The sequence below is a fragment of the Liolophura sinensis genome, chromosome 6 (genome assembly GCF_032854445.1).
Source record: "Liolophura sinensis isolate JHLJ2023 chromosome 6, CUHK_Ljap_v2, whole genome shotgun sequence".
NCBI classification, from domain to species: domain Eukaryota; kingdom Metazoa; phylum Mollusca; class Polyplacophora; order Chitonida; family Chitonidae; genus Liolophura; species Liolophura sinensis.
This window is the reverse complement of record NC_088300.1, coordinates 57,765,435-57,777,746: the sequence shown is the minus strand read 5'-3', so window position 1 is coordinate 57,777,746 and position 12,312 is coordinate 57,765,435. Positions and strand designations below refer to the sequence as shown.

Genomic DNA, 12,312 nt, shown 5'->3' with positions numbered 1-12,312 from the left:
ATATGTGTTACGTACTGCAGTGTCTTTACATGTGGGACAGACTGCTTTGTGTCTTACATGTGGGACATACTGATGTGTGTCTTACATGTGGGACATACTGCAGTGTCTTTACATGTGAAACATACTGCACTTTTGTTTTTTCATGTGAGACGAACTGCAGTGTGTCTTTTACCTGTGGGACATGCTGTGTCTTCACAAAAAACTACAATACACTCAAGGGTAAACACTGGTACTCTGTGAAAGGATGTTATGTGTACATCAGTAGTGACAGTGTCCAACACTGGTGACATCTGCACAGTTCAGTGTCATGTAGCTGCCATTATGGTGATAGCATAGGTAACTGTAAACATGTACACAAAAGGGTTTTGTGTATAAACTCTAAACAACTGTACAGTTGTGAAGGTGTGTGGGTGAGGGAATGGTGAGTGCTCAGCTCAGTGTCATGTCTATATTGTCAGGTGAGAAATCATGATGTGTAGGTGTGAATGTATGCTTAGGACTTTATGTTGTACTTAATTGTTTTTCAGTCATATGACACCAAGAGTCATTAGGTGCGTGTACTGTGTCTTCTTGTGGCAGGGCGATTCCAGACCGTGAGGTGAAGACTGTCTTATGTATGTATATCCATGCTACAATGTATATCCATGAACAGTCCTTATAGCTACAGTTGAAGGTATGTAGATGATAAAGATGATTTTATGTTACAGTCAGCGGCAAAATTTAAGAGGCGTACATACATACACATATACATGTACGTACATACTTACACAGGCTAAAGCAGAAACTGTTCATACAGTTACTAAAGAGAGGCATACTGAAGTATAGATCACACAATGAAAGACATGTCTTAATCATACTGGTGTAAAAAAAAACAAAAGACTATTTACTATTTTATTTCATTGGTGTTTTACGCCATACTCCAAAATATTTCACTTATGCAATGGCGGCCAGCATTATGGTGGGAGAAAAACGGCCAGAGCCAAGGGGAAACCCACGACCATCCACAGGCTGCTGACAAGCCTTCCCATGTACGGCTGGAGAGGAAGCCAGCCTGAGCTGGACTTAAACTGAGCCACGGAGGCCCCAAAGGATTCTTTAACCCTGGAGGTGTGCTTGTATTACAGCATATCCTTCACCGTTTTGCCTCACAAAAATTACTCATAAATTAGCTGATCACAAAATGCAGAGAAAACTGCCAAGAAAAATACCTTACCACCCCAAAAACAACTAATTCTCAGAATTACTGTTTCCATCAACAAAACTTGACTCAGCCTTGGAACACACTCAGTAATAGAAATTCCTTAGTCATAAAAGCACTATCCACCTTACAAGAGTTAGAATCATCCCGGCCACAGAAACACTACAGCCTTAGAACTGTCCAGCCACAGAAACACTCCCAGCCTTAGAACTGCCCTAGGCACAGAAACCCTCCCAGCAGAAACCTTTTAGCCACAGAATAGTTCCAGCCATAGAAACACTCAGCGCTGAAAATGTCCCAGTCTGAGAAACTCAGTCTTAGACCGCTCAGCTTTAGAAAGGTTCCAGTCATAGAGACACACTTAACAAATACATGTATCATACCCACCGAACCCATCTTCCCATCAGCAAGGTTGATACTTGCTATAGGCTTCATAATTACCCTTGCTGTACATATCCAAGTCTTCAGAAACCTACTCTTTCAACAGCCAGTGGCATTGCTGCTTGTGCAATTCCCCTACGACATTTTCAGCCAATCAATATAAGTGTGTATTTCTTTGTTTCAAAGCAAATGCATGTATGTTCGGATTCAATATATTCCTTGGCACAACATTATACAAAGCAATAAGCAGTGCTTTGAATGTTGCTTTTATTGACACGAACAGACACGGAAAGTTACTGTGCTATCAGGTAATATTGGTGATAGCGAAAGAGGTCAAACAGAGGAATGACGTAGCCTATGATGTGGTTGTTTCGTCACTAATTTCTATCATCCCCACCAATAACTCTTAACACATTGATGTGCAGGGAGTTATTTTTTGCGCTAGCACTTCTATTTATTCAAAGTACCCCATACTTTTCACATCAGCCACAACCCATGTTGTTTTGAACTCCTGTCAGTGTCAATAAATAAAGGAATCTGATTGGACCATGAAACGTGCATATTTATGAAGGAAAGTTCAGGGCTTTGAAGAGTTAATATGGCTCAGTAAATCATGGCCAATGATGTCGGACATCACTAGCTTGGTTAAATGAAAATAAAAGAACCACATTCAGCTACAGTTAAAAGTGGGCTGTGTTGTTGCATGCATGGAGATAAGGGTTGTACTACAGGGTGGTTTTAGATGTGGGATGTACCACAGTGTGTCTTCAGGTGTGGGCTCCACTGCAGTGTAGCATTACATGCGGGATGCATAGCAGTGTGCCGTAAGGCCTGGACTGCACTGTAGTCTGCATTTATATGTGAGATGTACTGCCTTGTGACTTTACATGTGAAGATGTACTGCAGTGTGCCTTTAGAAGTTGGATCTATTGGAGTTTTCTTTAAATGTGGGATGTCCTACAGTGTACCTTTAGATCTGGGCGGTACTACAGTGTACCTACAGATCTCAGCTGTACTGCAGTGTGCCTTTAGATCTGGGCTAGGCTGCTGTTTGCCTTTACATGTTGGCTGTACTACAATGTGCCTATAGATGTGGCCTGTATTGCAGTGTGCCTTTAGATGTGGCCTGTACTGCAGTGTGTCTTTATCTGGGCTGCACTGCAGGTTACATGTAAATGTGGGCTGTGTGTAATGCAATGTGCATGGAGATGTGAAATGTGTAGCTGGATGAATAAGGGATGGACAACAGTGTGGATGTGAAACCCATAATAAAGTAGGCATCCCTCCTGTGAGTCTGTTCTGGCCATCACTCTGTTCCAGTGGACATGTTCTCCAGGATCCATTTCTCAATGATCAGATGACATGATCAGAAACAAATCCGCTTGACCAGATGACACGATCAGAAACAAATCCGCTTGACCAGATGACATGATCAGAAACAAATCCGCTTGACCAGATGACATGATCAGAAACAAATCCGTTTGGCCTCCTCGGGATTCTGTTCCACCGGGCAATAAGGACATTTTACCCTGAGTAAAGCAGAAACAAAAAAACAAAAATCCGGATCACACTGGACAAAATCAAATTACATGCACATGAGGTTGAAAAATTTATCCTCTTTGTGTTGAGGCCACTTTTCTGACAGAGTGAAAAGAACAAAAACTAATCATTTACAATGACCACTTGGCCTTCATAAGTACTGTAACACTGCTGGCTTTTTTAATTAACCACATTTTTTTCTCCTTAATATCTTGAGTTCTCAATATATATCAAATTACTCAACAGATCAAAACAGAGCAAAAAGCATCTCTATGTATTCATAAAAGTCATGGAAATGTTACATGACAAAACAAATGAGGAAGTCTGGAACACCTTAAGGGTATCAAGGCACATTTCACAGCAAAAGTAACAAAGTAAACATGGTGCTGCACAAAATCAATTTTCATATGTCAATACTTCCAGATCATCTTATCCAGAATAATTCATCTGCTTATGAATTAAGATGTAATATTTACCCACAAATGCACAAATTCTACAAGTTATTCATACTGATTCAATCTTTGGTTGTGTAAATATTTTAAAGTGTAAGTCTTCAACAATGCATGGAGAAACTGTCCAAAACAAAAGAAAACGTCCAACTGGGATAGTGTGTATTTACAGATAAGCAAAAAATGACTTTCTACATGCACAAACATAGCAAGTTAGCTTTACTTTCAAGAGAAAATGATAATGAAAAAAGCAAACAATCCACTGATTGCCAAACAACGTACACATACTTGCTGCCATTGGCCAGCTTAGTGAGGGCATCCTGAGAAATGACATGACCACACATGAGGCGCACAGGTGGGTTGTTCTCACTGCTCTGTTGACGGAGGATCGGACAGGCAAATATAGAGTGGAAGCGGTACTCAGAGCCTAGGTCTATCTCCACCTGGTCAACACAAATCAAATCAGGATTACAGATCACTGTTGATACGTTGGGTAGGTCAAGGTTTTGGATACATCTAAGCTAAGGTTTTGGATATGCCGAGGAGTTGAGCAAGATTGAGAGTTTGGGTATGCTGAAGTGTTGAGCATTTTGAAGTGTTGGGTATGTTGAGGTGCTGAGCATTCTGAAGTGTTGGATATGCTGTGGAGTTGAGCATTCTGAAGTGTTGGATATGCTGAGGTGTTGAGCATTTTGAAGTGTTGGATATGCTGTGGAGTTGAGCATTCTGAGGTGTTGGATATGCTGAAGTGTTGAGCATGCTGAAGTGTAGGATATGCTGAGGTGTTGAGCATTCTGAAGTGTTGGATATGCTGTGGAGTTGAGCATTCTGAAGTGTTGAATATGCTGAGGTGTTGACCATGTTGAAGTGTTCGATATGCTGAAGTGTTGAGCATTCTGAAGTGTTTGATATGCTGAGGTGTTGAGCATTCTGAAGTGTTGGATATGCTGAAGTGTTGAGCATGTTGAAGTGTTGGATGTGCTGTGGAGTTGAGCATTCTGAAGTGTTGAATATGCTGAGGTGTTCGATATGCTGAAGTGTTGAGCATGTTGAAGTGTTGGATATGCTGTGGAGTTGAGCATGTTGAAGTGTTGAGCATTCTGAAGTGTTGGATATGCTGTGGAATTGAGCATTCTGAAGTGTTGAATATGCTGAGGTGTTGACCATGTTGAAGTGTTCGATATGCTGAAGTGTTGAGCATTCTGAAGTGTTGGATATGCTGAGGTTTGAGCATCCTGAATTGTTGGATATGCTGTGGAGTTGAGCATCCTGAATTGTTGGATATGCTGTGGAGTTGAGCATCCTGAATAGTTGGATATGCTGTGGAGTTGAGCATTCTGAAGTGTTGGATATGCTGTGGAGTTGAGCATTCTGAAGTGTTGAATATGCTGAGGTGTTGAGCATGATTGAGATTTTGGGTATGCTGAGGTGTGCTTTATGTACTAGTGTTGGATATGCTGAAGTGTGGGGGTATGCAGGGGTATGGGGTATGGTGAGGTATAGGGTATGCTGGAACGTTGATATATTGAAGTGTTGGGTATGCCGAGGTGCATGGTTTGCCCTGGTATTTTGGCATTCTAAGTGTTCGGTAATGTTTAGTAACATTAATATGATGGAAAGTAGACATTAGAGGTCTGAAATAGTTAGAGGTATTTGCATGGTACATGTAATACATGGTATAGACATTCTGAGAACATTACAGCATGATGGCTATCCACTATACAATCTTACATCAAGAAACAACCTATTAGGAATTAAAGAAAAGAGTAAGTTACTGGGATGCTTGACATATGTGACTGTGTTTAATAATCCTATAAATAATAATAATAATAATAATACTATAAATATAACAGCGGTCAAGTTTATTGGTGGAGGAAACCAGTTTGTGAAATTAGGTGCCTTACCAACATCCTGACTGCAGTAGAACGTATCCCAAACTGGTCAAAGGTGCATGTAAGAACACTTTTAAAGCCCCCTCAGCCATTTGTCTTCAGGGTGTTAGGACATGTAACCAGCTGTCAGTACTTACAGGTAATTCATCCTTAGCTGACCACACATTCGAGCACTGGCGAGCCTGCATCACTTGACGAATATTTAATAAAGGAGGAAGAGCTATACAACCAGCCCGTATACTGGAAAAGTAGAGACACAAACCTATGATTACTACATTGTTACATTAGAAAAAATAAAAATAAATATTTACAATTGGTATATATTATACATGTATTTATTTTTTATGAATTGCTCACATAAGTTAGTGACCAAGCTTCCTGTCCAATATAAAGGAGATTGGATGAGCATTCATCACTTTCCTCAACCAAAGAAATATTTATGGAGGAGATGGTTTCACTTGTTTCTTCAAGAGTGGTATCCAAACAGATGCGGGGCACAAACAGTTACATCGTGAAAATTAGCTAAATCTTGATGCAGCTTGCTACAAAAATATAAACAATGACACCCATTTGTAACAGCTGTCCAGTATGACAGCCCTGATTCCCAAATAGCAGGTCCATTTCTCTATGCAGAGGTACTAAATATAAGAAAACAGATGCAGTCAGGTACAGAGGTGCTTCAAACTCTATTCATTTGATTTGGGTTTTACGATGCAATCAAGAATTTTTCACTTAAACCGCAGCAGCCAGAATTATAGTACGAGAAAACCGAGCAGAGCCCTGGGTGAAACCCATGACGGTCTGCCAGCTGCTGGTAGACCTCTCATACAGATGTCAATATACACGTAATACGTATACTGATAGAGTTGAGAAGCAAAAGGGATACTAGAAAACCTTTAGTGATGCAAAAAAATTATTTTAGCGTAATAATAATTGTATGCATAAATTCCACTAAAAAAAGTGCATGCAAGGTCAAAAGGGTTGAAGATTTACAGTAGTCGCAGACTAGATAACTAAGACATTTCTGTACTGTGCAAGTAAAATTTAAGTGTTAGATTAAGGCAATAAATATAGATGTCTGGAGTGATAAGACTTTCCATGGGTAGTCACAAGGTGTATACCTGACACTAAGGGGACTCTCTACAGACAGACCCATAAGGGCACAGGCATCACGAGTAAACACGTCACAGATCTCATCCCAGTACAGCGGGTCCAAGAGGTATGCATAGGGAGAGTTCTGTATCCCCTGTCTCAGGTACAGAAGGCTGCCCATCAATGCCTGCAGGTCTAATGGACAACAATATTTATAATATATAAGCATTACAAAAATGAACAGATGAACACATCAAAAGAGTCAACAAAATGCGTTTACTTTCATCACACAGCTCATTTTAAATGGCTATTCTTTCACCGTTTTACTCATAAATGTAACAGGTTATTTAAGCTTTTCTTTTATAACATTTCAATCTATCATCAACTGGGAGAATATGCATCATGTTTATCTTGAAATTCAATTTATATCCAATTAGAGATATTATTAATACCAAATACTGGCATTTGTGGACGGAAAGGATAACAGACACAGGTAACAGTAACAGTTGTTCATGCTGGCCATTGTAATATGCTGCTATGGATGCAAAGATAAAACTACACAGGCATTAACATGGGCGGTTGTATGATGAGAAATACTACTTAACTGGACAAAGTTATGATAATTCACAAATGATTTGAAACTGACCTTTGTCATGGCTGGTAAAGAGGGAAAAATTGCGGGCATACATAAGGGCTTCTCTCTGCCTACTTGGGCCTTGTTTGATCAGATCAATGAAGTATAACCTGTGAAGTTTGAACTCTAAAGAGCTTCCATGAGCCAGAAGCTGATTGCGATTCAACTGTGCCCATCTGCAAACACAGAAATTTGTGTGAATAAAAATTGTATCATACTGCATAGGCACAGTACTAAGAGCATCACACATTCTTTCATGTATGGTATTTAGTGTGATAATAAAATATCAAGTATATTAGTAACATGACAGCACATTTATGTCAAACTTACTTTTTACCATGTCAGGTTATAACCAGGCGACCTATTTGTACTCATAAACAAAACACAGTGCCTCTCCAAGATGATCGATATATCCTTATCAACACATACCTTAATGCTGGTTGCATGTCCCGCTGCTTTAAAGCCCCTAATATACGATGAAGCTCTAAGAACGGCTCTTTCTGATCTCCAGACATATTCAACTGGGCTTCCTGAAAGATAAACAGGATAAAAGCAAATTATTGTAGGAAAAATTCTTGAAACCAGCTGTTAGAAAGATGCACACAAATTTATGCATTGCTAACAATGTGCTTGTGAAACATCATCACTAAAAAGGTCAAGACAGCTCATTTGCTCAGCAGCCTAACCAATAAATAAGCCCAATGTTAATTCTGGCTCTTTGCATTAGTTTTACCATTCAAAAGTTTAAAGTTAAAGTTCTCACTTATTTTATAGAGTTAAACAAAGTTAAGTGGGCATTTCAAGGCACAGATTTCTGACACAACACCTATAATGCTATTTAAAAGCACATCCCACTTCACGATATACAATACATGTATGTTATCCTATGTATTTCCTTTGTGAACCTCATTAAGCTGGTCAGCAATGTCCAACATTCCCTGCCTCACTTTACCATACACAGTACATGTAAGTTATCTGCATGTATTTACTTTCGTACCTCGTTAAGTTGCTCAGCAATGTCCAACATTCCCTGTCGTAGAAAGTGCTCACAAACCACTTCATTTAACTGTCGGCTTTTATCTTCTCCCTCAAACACCCCAGCTGTTGTCACTGAATGGAACTCTGCCACAAAATTCTGAAAACACAAACACAACAACACACATGTAAATTCCCTAGAAACCTCAGCTACCTCATGTCTGTTTATGTAAATTATTTGATTGTGGTTTGACATCAAACTCATACATGTTTCCCGTAAGCGATGATCATATTAGGTTTTACAGATGAAGGATGCCAAAGAGGGAAAAGGGCAGGAATCATTCTTTAATAGGTATTTGACAATTTATCTCTTTTAGCAAAGTTGATTACTTGCCTTTAATTGATATCTTCAGTAAATCATTGTCATGCTGGCTTGCTTACACCTTTCTTACATGAACACATCAAAAAAAAAAAAAAAAAAGGTATTCCTCTGGATTGCTGTGCCCATACAACTGCTGTCATGTAAAAGAAATTTTACTGAATATGTCTTTAAATATATGTGAACAAATATATCAGGATGTTAAATTCAATTCTATAAATGACTTTATTCAGCATGCTGAATGATTTAAGTAAATCAACGGGGTACATGAAAAAAACTGATGCACTGTGTCTAGTATACTGAATAGTATCCTGTCTGACACCAGTATCACATGAAGAACTATCTGAAAGCTACACTAACCCTGTCAATGGCCTTGCCCACTTTGGAGACGGAGCTGTGGAGGTCACGGTGTTCTGATCCCACTCTGGTTATCGTGTCCCTGACCTTTCTTAGACATTGTGTCAGGATGAGCTTGTGAGGGGCAGACAGCTCCTGGTCACTTGGCACTGTAAAATATATACCTATTGCAGCGGTAACAACAACATGTGGTGGGTTAGTACATGTTCTGGTGTTAGAAATATTAATGTGTTCAAACAGCAAGATGAGGAAAACATGTGGAATTGTGGATGTTGGTAGATTACACACATCTTGTAACTGACTTTATCCTTATAACAAAATAGTTTACAAAAGAACATTCTATCCTTTTGTGTGTTTTATAAGCCTTCAATATGTTACAATGATGGACTGAATATGTTATTGTCACATCAGACAGAAATTTAGTGTGGCAAGATGAGTGTGGTAAAATTATTCAAAACACTATTGAGAAGCAAACGTTACTGTACCTTAATTACTAAAGATACTGTATGAAATCAAAATCATCTGTACAAAAGGACTAAAACCATGAAGGTCAGCGGAACGATAATTTTAATGGAAGGTACCTCAATGTGAGGATTTAACTCACTGGAGAGGTACATGGCTCTCAGGCTTGATCAGTGACTAACATCTGCCGCCCACCCCTCTCATCCCACTACCAATTAATGTATATCTGTGAGACAAAGGTTCACACCACCAGTCTGCCTATTACATAACATTACCTGTGTGACCCAGGTTTCATGCAGATTAGTCCACAATACTTTTTTGATGATGGCGGGCATTATTAATGTCTGAAAGCATTCCTACATAAAAAAAGTCTGTTGGGTGCAACTTCGTGAGATAGTGATGGGCCTTCCCCTTTGAACGATGAAAGTCCAAATGTACACGTACATCTAATTATGGTATCACAATAAAACACAAAACATTACAGCCATGAACAATTTTCCTTCAAGTTTGTACCAGTGCCCACACGTCAACTGTTCACCAGATCAATCCTTACTATCATGTGAATTTATGAAGGTCCCTTGTGGCAGAGATAAGATTCCACAAAGATATTACTAAACAATAATGACTGTTCAAGTGGATGCCTGACTTTGGAAAGAGCATTTCCTGATAAAGAAATTATCAACAGATGTAACATGTTTTATGTTTTAAATTAGCCAAAGGATATCCCATATTGAGTGTTTTTTATCCTTCGAAGAAGACTATCCAACTGCTACATACAAGAGACAGTTCCTTGTATTTATAGTTTCAAGCATTGGGTTTCTTGCAACAAGCAGGTGGTGATAAATAACATGGAACTAATGATCGAAATGCAGATTTTTGCGACTGCTAAAATTTGAAGAACTAAAGGGCATTCAAACTATCATACCTGAAGGAAAGATACATCTTGATTACTTTTCCAAAAACAAATTCTCACCTAAAAGCTATATTTGTCAATTTTTATGCGAAAATCTCCTTTAGTACCTATCTCACTTGGGTTTCACCTCCAGTACCCTAGTCAAGTGACCAAAGATTGTGCTGCTGATTGGCTCAGAGCAGCCATGACATCACTGCAAAACCACAAATCGGAGTGTATTTTGCTGCTAATGACATCTTTCATCAAAAGAGTTGCCTTGGCATCTCTATTTCGGACTAGACGCAAATAACCTTTATATCAACCAACACTTCCATAGCATAAGGTAAAGGATGTCACTGGATGTAGTACCTCATTGTACTACAATTTGGTTCAACAAGACAATTAGCCAGTAAAACAATTTCTTTGAAATCATCACTGATTTACTGTATATGTAATGGAGCAAGCTAAGTGGTCTCCCTCCTTATTCAACATTCGGACATTTACTTTGTCAGTCAACAAACCGAAAGAATGTAAATATAAAATATGGAAATACAGTAGTACATTTCATGCTGTTGAATAACTGTATAATGTATATAGGTTTCTGTTTTTGTGAATTAGAATGAATAATAATATATTCCCAACATGGTCCAGTTGTCAAATCATCTGCTAAAAACTCCTGATAGACGCGGGTCATACCTCTTACTTAGGCCTACTTTCATAAACTGACAGAATTTAGAATTTGGAAATGTTTCGAGATGTTTGGTTTGTTTGTTTTTTTGTGAAAGAGTCAAATTTCACAGTAAACTTTATAATAACCACTCAAACGCGAATGTCAAAGTTACATCTATTAACACATCTAAATGTTATCTATTACGTTTACTTGGTAGTAACCAGTAGTGGCACCTCACAAAAGTATAGATTGAGGTACTCTAGAGCGAGGTTCGAATACCTACCATCAACCAATTCTCTCGGATGTTTTGTACATACTGTGCGATATCATCTAGGGTTTTTCGATCGTGTTCCTGTAAACCAGAGAACTTTGACAAAACTCTGTCCAGTTCTCTTTCAACTGCGATACACGCATCCATCTTTGTTTGATACAATCCCTGCACGAGCGCCCTCTCATAACATGTTCAAAGGGCTGGTAACTCTGTGTGGAGAATTAACGTCAAATGTGACTTGGGTAATTTTGTGCCACTTCCCACCTTGGTTACATGCTGCATAATGAACCTGTGGTTCATTACTATTCAAGCGGCTATTAATGACTCAGAAAAGCTAAACAATAAAATTTTTATTTCCGTTATGGAGAACACGCACAGAAGTGTAAAACAAAATATTCAGTGTTACTATTCCCCTGGGGCTCTGCCGGTTTCCTCCTTCAATATTGCTTGCTGCCGTCATATAGGCCTATGCGAAATATTCCTGAGTACGGCGTAAATCATCAATGAAACAAACAAACAAATAAATAAATAAGTGTTTTGGACCTCATTTTGTTTATTTTGAGGATATTCAACCACTACATGCAGGGCTTCCACTGAACAAATTCCCTTTGACCCATTTTATTATTTATCTGTTTATTTCGTGAAGTTCACCTTATACGTATTATATATACGTATTTGTCCTTGGGGCTTTTGAGAAACATATACAGATACATTACATACATATGTATATATAATTATATACTTGAGTATTGTACGTTATTCATAACCGAGTATAATAGAGTTTCAGTGTGTAATGTCATTGAAAACATACAATACTTATAAAGATATAATAAAAAGATGTCTTGAAATGGTGTATACCAGTCTGCCACAGTTTGCTCAGCTGAGGGCTTCTTTTTCGTTTATTTTAATGTATATTACGGATTTGTCAACCTGTAAGGCCTGAAGTCTGAAATGTTAAAATATAAGAAAGCAACTTTCTTATATGCTGATACCATAATGCATGCATATACGATATATATACTACACCCTTTCAATGACTATTCCTGGCACATAACGCTGGAAGAGGAGAGGAAACTACGTGTATAGGCCTTATACATGCATTGATGATCAAAGGGTTTACA

General features: G+C 38.6%; 1 protein-coding gene across 1 annotated transcript; it reads right to left on the bottom strand.

The window, feature by feature from the left end:
- Positions 1-920: 920 nt before the first annotated feature.
- Positions 921-11,340, bottom strand: LOC135468065 (E3 ubiquitin-protein ligase RMND5A-like). Its single transcript, XM_064746095.1, has 9 exons — positions 11,200-11,340; positions 8,900-9,045; positions 8,183-8,320; positions 7,615-7,715; positions 7,198-7,361; positions 6,581-6,746; positions 5,597-5,699; positions 3,856-4,010; positions 921-3,108 (listed from the first exon to the last, which is right to left on the bottom strand). Exons 1-9 carry the CDS (start codon positions 11,336-11,338, stop codon positions 3,045-3,047), a joined length of 1,176 nt encoding a protein of 391 aa, XP_064602165.1. The 5' UTR covers positions 11,339-11,340; the 3' UTR covers positions 921-3,044.
- Between the last annotated feature and the right edge of the window lie 972 nt (positions 11,341-12,312).

What these genes read in the sequence shown, in the direction of transcription:
- LOC135468065 (XM_064746095.1), bottom strand. Translation starts at nt 11,338, where the DNA reads ATGGATGCGTGTATCGCAGTTGAAAGAGAACTGGACAGAGTTTTGTCA. An exon ending in AGAGAATTGGTTGATGGTAG is followed by an intron (nt 9,046 to 11,199) that starts GTATTCGAACCT and finishes TATATTTTACAG; the next exon opens with TGCCAAGTGACCAGGAGCTG. An exon ending in CTTTACCAGCCATGACAAAG is followed by an intron (nt 6,747 to 7,197) that starts GTCAGTTTCAAA and finishes GTTGTCCATTAG; the next exon opens with ACCTGCAGGCATTGATGGGC.